The following is a 13,209-nucleotide window of genomic DNA, read 5'->3' on the forward strand; positions in this document are numbered from 1 at the left end:
GACAGTAAACGAGGCTAAACATGGAATTTAATGCGGTCCAGCAGTAAGGCCCTCAGATGTCGTCCTCTTCGCTTGGCGACTCTTCAAGCTGACGATGCATATAGATATCGACCAACGTCTTCCACTAATAGGCAATTTCCTCACGCGCAACCTACGTTACAACAGCCACCAAATATGATGTATCCTTACGGCAACATGCAAATGCAACACCACTTGCAGCGTCAATCGCAACAACAGCAACAGCAACAACATGCCCCTCAACAACAATCGAAACCCTCACCACCCTATCCCACGTGGGCCGTACCACAGACCCACTCACCGTATAACCAAATGCAACGAAGTGCCATGCCAGCCAGCAGAGACGACCATGAACAAAGGCAACCCAAAATCAACGTAACCTCTTCGCACTCTCCAGCCATGAGCAACGCCACCTTCCGCAATGCCATTTCCGGTCCGGAAACTCTTCAAGCACCGGACTATTTCCCCGGTGTCATCGATACTAGTACGTCTGTCTTATCTCCGAAATGCAGCCAATTAACGAAAATAGGTCCTTGGGGGCAAAAAGTATGTGAAGAGCTGGAAGCATTCCCTTCCATGGACCCAGATATGGCTGAGTTCAACCAAGGCCTGATGGGTCACGACGAGAACACGCCAATTATTGACCTCAGGCAGTACCACGGCATGGAACAGCAGGAGGCCGATCAGTTGACGAATTTCAACCCCACTTCGTCTCGAAGATTGTCCGAATCGTCGTTTTCCATGTCAAGTACTGGCGGTGTGCTTCCAGAAGTGACCACTTACGAAGAGTTGGGTTCGTCCGAAGCCGTTTCATACGCGTCGGACTGTGAAGCGTGGAACAACCTAGAGCCAGCGCCAAGCCTACTGTCACCACTCGCTTCACCACGGCGACCTCAGCACGATAACGTCGTCCGAAGCGGAAGCCGCTCGCGAGTGTCACCGGCGCCCCATAATAATGTGCGATCGTCGCCGTACACATTGGAGAGCACCCGCTTCAAGAGGTGGTCGACAGGCCATGCACCAACTTCAACACCCGTCAGCTCTCGCGCACTGGCCCAGGTGCAGGATAGATTCACGCCTTATGGATCTAGACTGAATCCGCATCATTCTATGCCGGCGTACCCATCAAGTGCGATGCACAGTTTTGGACTACAGACTCAAAATGTCCTATACTCACAGCCCCATCCTCTTCAATCCAGCAACCCCACACTCTTCTCATCTCATGACCAACCATATCAGCTCGAAGTGCCTCGTCCACTTCCTTCCCAGGGCCTGTTCCGCCTCCTCCAAAGTAACGCGGATCGTCATGGTGGCTGCGCATCCCATTTTGCCGACCTGTCGGACCCTCCGGACTTATACTCCTCACTCCATGAGGAGCCCAGTAATCCCCCGGAATCGGACATGAATCCTTCAGATCCTGACATGGTGCCCCACGAGCAGGATCTTCGCTTCACCGGAGATTTGTATACTCCGCGTTGGGTTCGCGGCCACGGCAACAAGCGCGAGGGTTGGTGTGGACTTTGCAAACCAGGGCGATGGCTTGTACTCAAGAACAGCGCCTTCTGGTACGACAAGAGCTTCACACATGGTGTCAGCGCCGCAACGGGCGCTGCATTCCAAGGACCACAACGAACACGGAGGACAGAAGGTAACCTCGATGTATGGGAGGGCCTCTGTGGTAGCTGCAACGAGTGGATTGCGCTCGTAAGCAGTAAGAAGAAGGGGACCACGTGGTTTAGACATGCATACAAGGTGCGTATAGAATTCCTGCGAGCGTTATCTTCGATTCGTCGGACTTGAAATGCCAATTGAAAGAATGATACTAATGAGCTGTCAGTGTCACACGCATCCTAAAGTAAAAGATGGCCCAAAACGCCGCCGTGAAACCCACACTGTGCGAGCTCGAGCTGCATCATCGGCCTCGGCAACGTCATCCTCGTACCCAATCAACAGAGACGCACCGCAAGAGTCCGCAGCAGTATCGGTGCCGGCACGGCACAACCTGCATTCCACGCCCACGCCTAGCGCATCAGCTGCGACTGCATGTAGTACTCCGCAACAGCAGTACGTCGGCATGCCGACTTCCTTGTCCTTATCCCACTCTCAGCCGTCGGCATCGTACCCGATATCCACTCCCACTAGCATGCAGCCGCCCACCACCTATTCAGAGATGCAGCCGAAGCAAGAACCTATAGTCGGTCTATTCGGCTCACCACTACAGTCAATGGGCAATTTCGGAACATCTGGTGGACCAAACCCTGCAATACAAGTCTCCGAGCCTGAGCTTGTTGGCATTAGGATGAACCCGCCACTCAACAGTCTTGCAAGCATGATATAACATATTCTTTACCGTAAAGGGAATCTCAGAACACCTCACCTTCCGCCTACACCCCCCCCAATCCAAAACTCGTTACCTTCATCCTTAGTCGCGATTGCATGTTCGAAGCGATGCTCCTTTCAACTTGTCCTTCCCTTGACATACATCCCACGTTGTCTTGAGGATTTTGGCGTTCCTGGCTAGACGGTCCTATCTTATATGCTCTTGAGCCCTTTAGGAGTTGCGGCGCTGCAGGGCGGGTTCAACACAACTCACATTTCTCGGCGATCTTACCCTATCATCTCACGTGTCTTAGCGAGCGTTGCATTTTGTTCCTTCTCTATTTGTGTTTTTTGGTTTGTTTGCTTGTCTTGGTTTTGGGTTTTTGCTTCCGTCACCGCCCCTCCTTTCACCTATAACTGGATTTTAGTTCAAAACGTCCGCTCGTTGCCCACTTCGCATTGGGCTGCAGAACGTTTTCCGGAGCACGACAGTGTTCTGTTCTTCGCAAGCTTCTTTTTGCGGCATTTTCAAAAGGTCACTACTGGGATATTAACATGGGATTGCTTTGCTGTTTATTTGTCTTTCTCCTCGAACTTTCTCATTTCTTTTCACCATCAGTCCCTCTGCGCACTACGGTGCAGCAGCGACTCACCCCCTAGCCTTGGTTGGTGGATGCTTCGTATCGTACGTTGGACTATGAGCACGAGCATACGCACGAATGATACCGACGACATTCGGTGCGGCCTCCTCTTCTTTTCCGCCCTAGACGAAGTGACGAATTTCCTCCTCCATCTCGCTTTCTGCAGTTTCAAACGTTCTCTCCCCATTGGCTTGTTGCACATCTAGAAGTGCAGAAATAGAGTGCTACCGATTAACCCCTACACACACACAATCCTAGCTAGTTGTAGATAGAAAACCAATTTCGCCTTCAAGATTCGTGCTTTACTTTTTCCTTCTTTTTTCCACAGACCTAACACAACGAACGATATCGCCAGATGGCATGCAGTAACCTCAATCCTCCTTATTTACGGTGACACCAAACCCCACATTCAAACAGCGAAGGTCCATGTGTGGGGACAAGGCGAAATGGAGAGGGGAGCAGAAGCAGCACGAGCTTCTACTATTACACAGTATTGCCCAAAATGGCAATGGGTCACAACGAACACGTTGTACAGCGCACAGTAACAAGCATATCTGCAACAAACAAACGCCTACCTCTAGTTACAGATACGGCAATGAAAGGGAATCTTCTGCAAATGGCACGGAGGGTATGGCACCAGCGGTGAGCCAAGTAGGCAAGAGGGCGGACAAGAGACAGAGAAACTCTGCGGTGTGTCTCCTTCGGCGCGCTGAGGTTCCGCTTCGTCCGTTGTAAATCAAACCGAAAGAACGGAGCATCCGTCTTACCGAGGGAAGTAAACTCCCAACGCGCGTAGAGAAGAACAGATGTTGAATTACGGAAGCCTTACAAACCAGGGTTTTTGTCCGCAAAACGTGATACGTACTGTGTGGTAGGGCGGCGGCTAAACGCCGTCGCCCACACCGCTACAAGAGTACATACTACGTACAGGGCAAGACATTGATGATGAACCTAGGGCAGAAAGTTCGAAATCTCTGACGTCGCGGGCGAGGACCCTTGAAACCGACCCCTGTCCCTACGGACGATCATGCTTGCCTGGAAAGGGCGTTCCGAGCTGTCGGTCTCTACGCCCGACCCATGTAACCTCCATTTCGCGATCTCGCGGAAGTCATTACGTGCGTGATGACAATATCGTACATCTTTCCTTTCGAATAGCTACCGGGGCAAGCCGGCGGAGTGTGCAAGAATTGCGACGCGCGGTGGGTGAAGAACAAAGGGTGGCGAGGATCACGGAACAGGAGCTGGGCAATACACAGCGCAGTTCACCTCAAAAGCCAGACACCGATCTCCGTCAAGCCTCGTATCGTACGATTTGCACATTCTCGTCTTTAATAACACACAATTAATGTGTCGTAGAATCAGATGTAAAATTTTCGTAATATAGGTTTTCGACATGCTTTGACAGATTGTTGAGAGCCTTCTGGAAGCGAGTTCGTGGAATACGGCGCATTGCACTTATTTGAAATCAATGATCCTAGGGCATTGGAGCGAATTGGCTGAGATTATCGAGATGCACAGTCGAAGATACAATTGGCAATGTCTGCGACGACACGCGACGCAGATCGACGTCAGTCTCGCAAAGTTGGATGGCATCCAACCGACATGATGAGGGGAGACAGCCTTTGACGCCTGTCGTATTCGGCTCCGGCTGATCAGCGCGAGGCTGCAGCCACAGGTGAGATCCTGCAGTGCATTAACGTGAATATCTTGCAGCAAGTGTTCATCTCGAGTCGATAATTTGAGATATCTGGTGGAAATGCAATGCACTACAACATTCTAGAAAGTAATGGAAGCGCAAGACGTCCCCTCGATATTTCCTGCAATCTTAGCAACAGTCTTAGCCTTCGCTTGCCAACGAGATATTCGGCGAAAAGGCTGCAAGTATCTAAGCTTGGCTAGCACGAACGAGCATAGCGTAACCACGCCACGGTCATGTCGAGCAGTAGGACGACACCAGCATGAGATCGATTGCGATCTACTGTTCGGCGACCGGGTCTTCCATAAAGACAGTTCAAAGAGCATAGACCAAATTTCGGTACTCTACAACAGCCTAAAAAGGTCGACGTTCTCGTACCACGTTGCCAGTAGGTTGCATATTGTCAAGAGACTTCCTGCCGCGCCAAAACACGCTAGTCGAGGGAGCGACCATATCATCGACTTGTTGATGCAAATTGAAGGCTCAAACCTGAGGCTGCAGTCAATAGAACTGGTGTTATCAGGATGTATATGCATCAAAGTCTCCAGCAAGCCAAAGCAGGAAACGGGTATACAAGGCACTAGTGTTGAGTGCAAAACTTTCAATGATGCTGGCAATAGGTGTAGGCTGTCAGAGTCCGACAGTCGCCGAATGGTATGGTCCGATGTGTCGCAAGGCTGTTGGCCTGTCATGCAATGCCAAATGTATCAGACAAGATGACGTTGGTCAAATACTAGGCACCAGCAACGGATGAAGGCGGTAGATAGAAGTTCAGTGTATTGATGGGGAAGGTTCAGACCATGAATCCACTTGGGAGATGATGACCCTGGTGTACAGGTGGCGTCCAATTGTCTGTGACGACATTGTTTCGTGATCGAATCCAAATGATGAGCTACGAAGCGCAGCCACACCCAGGTTTACCTCGATCTTTAAACTTCCGATAAGTTTGTTCAACAATCTCGCTGACCGTCTCCGGCTCCAATTGTAGGAGACCATTGGCATTGTAGTCATTGAAGACATCAATGGCCCGGAGTTCCTCATCGAAGAGAACGCTCTTGCCCAAAAGAAACATGCCGGAGTCGGGCCAGCCTCGTTGAATTCTTGAATGGCCTTCTCTTACGCATTCTTCAACATCAGAATAGCTAGTACTCCATGTAGCCTCTGAACATCTCTCCAGACAGCCAAGAATTGATTGTGCAGTGGTCAACACCCCCGCAGCATACAGGTATTTGTTCTTCGTTTGATCCCAACGTCGGATGATGCTGGCCATAACTAATCCAACTCTTTCGAGGCTTGATGCAGCAAAGAACTCATGACCGGTGCCGTGTATTGATGCGCTCTGCCACTGCAAGTCGAAGCCGAGATCTCCAGAAGGAAGCAGGGTATCCAGAATGCAGCCCGTCGCTACCGCGCACCACTCAAAGTCGGGTCGAGCATGAGATGTCCGACGAAGATAGTCGATAACCTTCGCACGTTGTGCGCTCTGTGGCATCCTTTGCTGGATCTCTTCATTCAAAGAGTCTTGACCGAATTCATTTGGAACGAAACGCGTCACGCCTGCAGCAATAGCGGCATCAATGATGCGGACTTGGAAGTGGTAGTCTCCTGCAGCTGTCGTGCTAATGACCAGGTCCTGTCCAGCCAATGATGAACGTAGAGAAGAATCGGTGAAGTCAGACTTCTTGTGTTGAATAGGGAAATGCGGATCATTTGTCGCTGGTGGAATGGTTTGGGAGGGATAGGTCAGGGCGGTTACCTCGAACGATTTACTGCCCTCGATTCGATATTGCGCCAACGCATCAATGATGGCAGAGGAAATGTCATGATTCTAAGAATTCATGTCAGAAATAAATTGGATAAAATGCAAAAAGTCATACTCCTATAATCAGAACTTTATTGATGGCCATAATCAAGCTTTTCGAAGTCTTGACGCTCTTCACGAGATGATTGTCTTTCGGTGAGGGGTTCCCGCCTTAAGTACGCGCAATCGTATCTGCAGTACGGGCCAACGGATGAGTGGCGTAGTATGTTGTTAGCATGAGGAAAGGTTAGCTTTGATCAATATACCAAAATGCATCCTGTAGGATAATCTCCTATCATGATATAGTTGATGCGCCTATATTAGCATGATTGAATTGGTAAATGCGATCAGTGGCAAGAAGTGGATCTGAACTAGAGCCGTAGTTGGCGAAATGACTTTCTTCAAAGCAAATGTCTACAAAAGCCAGTAGCAGCATTAAGCCTACTCAATTTCTCCATGAATATATACGTGCAGGTTCATTCTGCCTGAGGAAACTTGTGAAATGCGGCGGTCTGGTCAATTGCAGGATGGAAGGTCCGTGCTCAATTTTCAACCAAATGGATGGACACGTGACCCAGAGTTTGCGGCTCTTTCCGATCCGTAGCTACGATCGAGCTTTTGCCGACTTCACCTTCACCACGACAACCGACTTTATCCCCATCAACGTCCATCTCCCCGGGCTTCGAAACCACCATCTCGTACGTCAATCAGCTTCCGAAAAGCTTTTCCCCGCCAATTGAACATCCACGACAGCGCGCTGACCCATAGTCGTCACAGAGCCCATCATGAACTCCTCTCGTTTCATCCGCCCATTCGCGCGGGCTATGCGCGCTCCCACCTTCGCCCGGCCATCGGTCATGGCTCGCCCGGCTCTCGCTGCCACCCAGACCAAGGTCCAGCAGAAGGAGGCTCCTAAGCAGATGGTAATTGCTCGATAACCGCTGGAAGAGGACATCGCTAACTCGCCGAAACTAGACCGTTCTCAAGTCTGCCATGCCCCAGCTCATCCCCTTCTTCTTCGTCAACGAGACGACCATGGCCTTTATCTTGATCCCTTCCCTCATCTACGTTTTCTCGAAGTACATCCTTCCCCAGCGAGTCCGCCTTTTCGCTGCCCGTCTCTTCATTAGCAAGTTGTAGAGGAGGATGGCCGTGTAAATTAGCCCAATACGAGAGGATGGACAATCGAATGGGAGCTCATGTCTGAAAATTGAAATTCATTCCTCTTGAGGGTTGAAGATGAACTTGATTCGCTGATTGCATGACGGAGATATCGATTGTGTGAACTGATTAGATTTCGAAGCAAAGAACTTTCTAATACAGGATCTTTGACTACACCAAATTTATAGCGTTGTACAAGACGTCTGGGGCACAGCGCGCTGTTTGCAAATACGCATCTTCAGAATCTGAAACTATGCTGACTCACAATGTTATATTCCGGCCTTCATCACAATATCGCTCTTGCTGTCCTTCCCCCCACTAATGAAAGCCAAGTGTCACAACGGTGGAGAAAAATCATATAGGGCGGAATCAGTACGTCAAAGATACTCATAAATGGCATATTCTAGGAGTTGCCCAGCCATCGGATTGGATAAATATTGCCTTATGTTACTTGTTTCATGCACTCTTTCGTTATCTTCATCAAGCACCATGTGACCTTTCGCTTGAAAAGACAACTTCAGGGCATATCTACACTACGGACGATCAACAGGTTTGGCTCCTATGGTTTATCAGTCCAATATCATTCTCAAACGGGAATTCAATTACTCACCGAGCACCCAACCGAGTCCGCTGGCGAGACCTCCGGTGACAGCATTCGCCACCATGTCTCTTTTCCTTACTCTGTCCTCTTCCGTCTCGCCCATACTTATACGATCACTATCTAGAGACTGCCGGCCAGAAGCAGGGGTTGCATCCCCGACTGTTCTTGAGGCTGTCGAGTTCTGCCGCAGAGGAAATGCGCTCTTTGAAAAGGCCGCCGCTGCGCCTCTGGCAACATCGAACAGGCCCATAGGTGCTTCCTCAACCGCACCGCGTCCGATCTCACGACGGGGCTGCAACGCTACCGTCTCAGCAAACGCACCTGGCAGCCTGCGATCAGCCCTGTCGTTGAACTTCTCTTCTGCTTCGGCTTCTTGGGCAAGCAAGTTCGTCATCTCAACTTCACATTCTCGCCAAACGGAGAGGACTTCCTCTAGGTGAGATGGTGGGGCGAGAATGAGGGCTTGAGATAATAATTCCATACGCTGCTCTAGACGACGCATGTCAGGTCGGGCGGTCGCACTCGACCAGGAAGTAGACATCGGTGATGAGCTATAGCGGCCGGCATTGAGTGCTGCCCTCCAAGCTACATCGTCCGTATCATCCTCTTTGAAAGATTCGTAGGAACTAAAGGAGAATCGTCGAGAAGCAGTAGATAGCGCTGGCGAAACTAGTGGAGTAGGTGACGAGGGGCTCAATCTATTCACCACATAGGAATAAGCGGTCTCAAAGTCATCTTCTTCGAGGGCCGCCTCAATTGCCATGCCGGTCACTCGACGTTCAGCAGCGGTTTTCCGCTTTTCAAGAGCTGTTAGACCAAGTGGATTTGCATCGCTATCATCTTCCAGTAGGGTTGTTGGCATCGAAATCACCAGGTTCTGCCCGATTCTGATCATTTCATCCAAATGTGTATAACTGCCTCGGTTTTGAGACAGCAGCTTACGCAGCAGTGACAAAGGATCCACGCTCACTCTGATATTGACAGGCTGAAAGGGAACGCCATGCTGCAGAATGAGGGAGTACGAAGACATGGCGTGGGTCGCAGAAAGCAGTGCCTGTGCGCGTTCGAATTTTGTTGGGCTTGGAAAATGAGGGCCCAAGGCAGCAATGATATCTGATGCCTTTTTCACGCCACCTCTTGTCCTATTACCATTGCTGGCATTATCGTAGTGACTCATCGCGGATTGCAGAACCACCCACTCAACCTCCTGTTGGGTTAGAGGAAGCTGACCGGAGAGATTCTCGAGATATGTTTGAATTATCAAGGTGTAATGGCCGCTCTCGATGAGTGCTTTGAGAATTTCAATCTCGATACATCTTTGTTCGATGTTACCCAGAATACCCTGTCCATAGCGGTCGCTTTCGGGGCGGTTAGTACCCCAACTCCAGAGCCATAACAGTTTGGATCGAATAGTCCTCCACTGGTCGGCATCTTTCTTGGTTGTGGTCGTCAGCAAATGTAGAATCTTTTGGAGAAGCGCATTCTGCTCAATAGGGTCATTCCGGATGTACATTTTCGCGACGTCTCGTATGGAGAATACTTGTTGCAGACCCGTTAAAAGACACGCAGAAAAGATGAAGAGAGCAAGCAGTCGCACACGGTCCTCGTCGGGTTGTGTGAGTGCGTTATCTGCGTTCAGAATATGCTCCTCTTGGAGAATCGTGGACGTTGCCCCATGCAGTGGTGGAGAAGCGATGCCATATGATGGTAAAAACCCCACGCCAATGTGTAAATCGGGTGGTGGCTCTAAGTTGAGCAAATTGCTCAGCCTTGCCAGGAGAGAATGTGCTCTTTGAAGTGTGTCCATGCTGTTATCCTCCACTAGATAGATGCTCGCCAACGCTGCCTGCGCGTATCTGAGCTCCAATTTGCCTTGTTGATCCTCTCCAATAAGTTCAAGCCCCTCATCGTAGCCCCCTAAATCGAGATCGCTGGGTCCATCCCACTCGTTGAAGGCGGATGTTGTGAAAGGAAAATCGACCTTCGAAGTTTGGACGAGATAGTGAAAAAGACATTCCCAGTCGTACTGATCTGCCTCTTCTGAAATGCCTATTGATGGTCTACGCTGTCCGGAATCCAATCTCCTTCTTTTTCGCAAATTGGCTCCACAGATCCAAGGACCTACTATGCCCCGTAAATCTCGCGAGACATTCCTTACATCAGGCGGGTTTCCTTTGATCTCTCGTGAGTTCGAAAGCTGATATTCGATTGCCCTTGTCCCCTGTAGCTCTGCAAAATTATCCAGCGTCAAAGTTGGATTTGGTGGATAATACTCGTAGCCAATTCGAAGTAACGGCAGCACAGTGGAGATGAACCATGTCTTCAGATACTCTGAGTGTTGAAGGAATGGCACCACAAGTTGTAATATTAGCTCGAGCTGCCCTATTTCGGCATCGATTCGGTGCGATCGGTGTATTATGAAGTGTGTGAATGCGTCAATATCGGGATCGCTTTCGTAGAGAGGGTGCGGGAGAGGCTCTAGTGTTGTGTGTAGTTTATGGGCTCGTTTGCGCGCTTGTGAGTTGGAAAGAGCTGCGACGGATGATACATCTGATTCATTGGCCTCCAATGCGGAAGCTTGAGGATTTATTGCGAGCTCGTGTAGGTACTCGCAATATTGCGAGGGGTCCAGGCTCTCTGGCAAGTAAGTTAGAAGGACGCGGAGTACCAATCCAAGCTCAAGATCGGCTGTCCTCAGTGCGGTTAATGCGCGCAATGCGGTAATGTTGGATTCAGAGGCATAGTGCGCAGCAAGCAGTATACAATGAGGCCCCGAGAGCTGCTCAAGCCTGGTCATGGCGAATTGTGTGGTCTTTGAGGCCAGCGTATCCATCAGTGACATCAATCCATAGTTCCTTACTAAGCATGCACGGACCCGTACGCTCGCATCTCGTCTTGACTACAATTAACTTCCAGTAAGACATATACAAATAATGCGATAAGAAGATTATATTTCAGTGTTATTCAAAAACCTATATACAAGCTCCGAGTGTGTTGGCCAATGTTCGTGATCGTCCACAGGAGTGTGGCGTATTATTGACGTGCAGTCTTTCCTGGCACCCTGGCGCACAGCAAAGCTCATTCAGTGATATGAATAAGAAGTACTTCTTGAATCATCCGGGCGGCCCTAAAACATGGACATCTTGAAAGCAAATCTAGCAGCACTTCCTGCCGAAGTTCTCGAATCCGTGGCACGAAATCTTCAGTTATCTGAGCTACGTTGCTTACGCTTGACTTCCAAAGCGCTTGAAGTGAAGTCGTCTTACCATTTCGGGCGTACCCATTTCGCTACAGTGACGACGAACATGTCATTTGCGAGTATACAAAAACTCGAAAGCCTCTCAAAGTCTACATGGGCGGTGCACATAAAAGTCTTTCGGCTGGACTGGGACGAAGAAGCCGGCCATGGACTCATTTGGGGTCGAGAGCGCAAACCTTCCAAAGCTATACTTTCCAGCTTACCCGTTATGCAACAAGTACGCGATATCATTCTTCGGTTTATCAACTGTCGCTCCATTTGCATAACAACCCCATACGAACATGACCATATGTTCTGTCCAAGGGTAGATATGCTTGGATGCAGCGATTTACTTGGACTCTGTTTCATCCTTGTTGCGGAAACTGGCCTAGCGCTCGAAACATTCCGTCTTGAGATGGGGTCGAATAGTAAAGACCGAGTTAAGAATGGCCTGATTCACATGGAGCAGATTGAGAGACCGACGTTCAGAAAAACATTCTCCGAGCTTAAAGAACTGTCACTCAGACTTAGCGTTGACGATACCCCTTGCGATTGGGTTTGGAAGTTAGTATCAGAAGCGGTACAATTGCGAAAACTGGATTTTGATGTAACCATTTTTGAACCTTTCTATTTCGAACCACTCAGCCTATCTCATGTTCGGGAATTATCGTTTAGCTATATGAAAATTTCGGAGGCAAATCTAACTACGCTTCTACAACGGTGTCGCCACTGTCTTCGATCTCTAAAGTTATTTGGGACCAGACTAGATCAAAGTTGGAGAGGCATTCTTCGGTTCTTACAGAATTTCCACGATCTTGAACGGATATCCTTTCATTTCCTTAGAGTGTATCGTGGCACGCTACCATGTGCATTCAATTCTCTAGGTGATAGTGTAGTAGGGTCCAGTCCTTCGAATCCAAAGCTTCAATTAAGAAGAAAGGGCCCCTCAGGACGCCAGAGAATTGTTGGAGTGGATTACAGCGGACCGAGCATGCGAAGGGTTTTGGAGATGCTAGAAAATGCAATAGACCTGTAGGGTTTTAAGAAGAACAGAGACCTGGAAAGTTGACGAAAGGAATAGTTGATAGTCTACGGATGATCGAGAAAGTTAGAGCCAGAATTCTCAGTCTCCATCACACCACCTGGTACAACTCATCATAGCACAGGCTGTCTATCTACGTGATTGCTTGCTACTATCGGTTGACGTTGGGACCGGAGAGCTCGAAATCAGAGACGGTGAGGTAACACAACCGCCTGCTTTCTGTCATTACATGGCCGCTTCCTGATGGATTGCGGGCCTGATTAATTTTTCTGTTTTGTGGTATCATATCATTCGAGCCGATAAAAACATCATCAGGCTCTAACACAAAGTCGAACTCTTTTGCACTGGGACGCCTAACTATGCGTAGCTCCACACACTCCTCTTCCCTTTCGGACCGCAAGCATAGATACCTTCAAAATCAATGAACAATTCATACAAGTTTGGCGATACCTCGGTATACTAGTGTCCAACCTTTCAATAGCTCATTTTATTTCGCACTGAATTGCCCCAGATCTTGGCAGCCACGCCGACTTCCACAGTCCCAAAGACCCGGTCATGATCACACACCTGGTCACCACGGACGACGGCGGCGGCGCTATACCACCGACGAGGAAACAAGTCCATCGACCGCCATTCCGTCCCTGAATCGTCCATCAATTCTGGAAAACTCCCCGCCGTCCTATTTGAGGGAA

The 13,209-nt window shown here is 49.4% G+C and overlaps 5 protein-coding genes across 5 annotated transcripts; 3 read left to right on the forward strand and 2 right to left on the reverse strand.

Moving 5' to 3' along the window:
* Window positions 1-20: 20 nt before the first annotated feature.
* BU24DRAFT_468223 (uncharacterized protein) lies at window positions 21-2,356 on the forward strand (the record flags this gene model as incomplete). Its single annotated transcript, XM_033532505.1, has 4 exons — window positions 21-43; window positions 105-502; window positions 548-1,770; window positions 1,856-2,356. The coding sequence occupies 4 exons, from the start codon at window positions 21-23 to the stop codon at window positions 2,354-2,356; spliced, it is 2,145 nt and encodes a 714-aa protein (XP_033377584.1).
* Window positions 2,357-5,480: 3,124 nt separating this feature from the next.
* Window positions 5,481-6,733, reverse strand: BU24DRAFT_85738 (uncharacterized protein). Its single transcript, XM_033534715.1, has 2 exons — window positions 6,552-6,733; window positions 5,481-6,502 (listed from the first exon to the last, which is right to left on the reverse strand). Exons 1-2 carry the CDS (start codon window positions 6,579-6,581, stop codon window positions 5,567-5,569), a joined length of 966 nt encoding a protein of 321 aa, XP_033377585.1. The 5' UTR covers window positions 6,582-6,733; the 3' UTR covers window positions 5,481-5,566.
* A 519-nt stretch (window positions 6,734-7,252) lies between these two features.
* On the forward strand, window positions 7,253-7,914 carry BU24DRAFT_428794 (uncharacterized protein). Its single transcript, XM_033529565.1, has 2 exons — window positions 7,253-7,398; window positions 7,451-7,914. Exons 1-2 carry the CDS (start codon window positions 7,261-7,263, stop codon window positions 7,613-7,615), a joined length of 303 nt encoding a protein of 100 aa, XP_033377586.1. The 5' UTR covers window positions 7,253-7,260; the 3' UTR covers window positions 7,616-7,914.
* Window positions 7,835-11,045, reverse strand: BU24DRAFT_455775 (secretory pathway Sec39). The gene is made up of 2 exons (XM_033531393.1): window positions 8,247-11,045; window positions 7,835-8,195 (listed from the first exon to the last, which is right to left on the reverse strand). Exons 1-2 carry the CDS (start codon window positions 11,032-11,034, stop codon window positions 8,170-8,172), a joined length of 2,814 nt encoding a protein of 937 aa, XP_033377587.1. The 5' UTR covers window positions 11,035-11,045; the 3' UTR covers window positions 7,835-8,169.
* Window positions 11,046-11,165: 120 nt separating this feature from the next.
* On the forward strand, window positions 11,166-12,830 carry BU24DRAFT_428796 (uncharacterized protein). The gene has a single exon (XM_033529566.1). The coding sequence runs from the start codon at window positions 11,372-11,374 to the stop codon at window positions 12,509-12,511; it is 1,140 nt and encodes a 379-aa protein (XP_033377588.1). The 5' UTR covers window positions 11,166-11,371; the 3' UTR covers window positions 12,512-12,830.
* The last annotated feature ends 379 nt before the right edge of the window (window positions 12,831-13,209 follow it).

The sequence above is a fragment of the Aaosphaeria arxii genome (assembly GCF_010015735.1).
Source record: "Aaosphaeria arxii CBS 175.79 unplaced genomic scaffold BU24scaffold_14, whole genome shotgun sequence".
Taxonomy (NCBI): domain Eukaryota; kingdom Fungi; phylum Ascomycota; class Dothideomycetes; order Pleosporales; genus Aaosphaeria; species Aaosphaeria arxii.

Bases quoted from the DNA above. Each gene is read 5' to 3' on its own strand.
- BU24DRAFT_85738 (XM_033534715.1), bottom strand. From the start codon at position 6,581: ATGGCCATCAATAAAGTTCTGATTATAGGA. The intron at 6,503-6,551 runs GTATGACTTTTT...ATGAATTCTTAG, and splicing joins ATAAAGTTCTGATTATAGGA to AATCATGACATTTCCTCTGC.
- BU24DRAFT_428794 (XM_033529565.1), top strand. From the start codon at position 7,261: ATGAACTCCTCTCGTTTCATCCGCCCATTCGCGCGGGCTATGCGCGCT. The intron at 7,399-7,450 runs GTAATTGCTCGA...CGCCGAAACTAG, and splicing joins AGGAGGCTCCTAAGCAGATG to ACCGTTCTCAAGTCTGCCAT.
- BU24DRAFT_455775 (XM_033531393.1), bottom strand. From the start codon at position 11,034: ATGACCAGGCTTGAGCAGCTCTCGGGGCCTCATTGTATACTGCTTGCT. The intron at 8,196-8,246 runs GTGAGTAATTGA...GATAAACCATAG, and splicing joins CGGACTCGGTTGGGTGCTCG to GAGCCAAACCTGTTGATCGT.
- BU24DRAFT_428796 (XM_033529566.1), top strand. From the start codon at position 11,372: ATGGACATCTTGAAAGCAAATCTAGCAGCACTTCCTGCCGAAGTTCTC.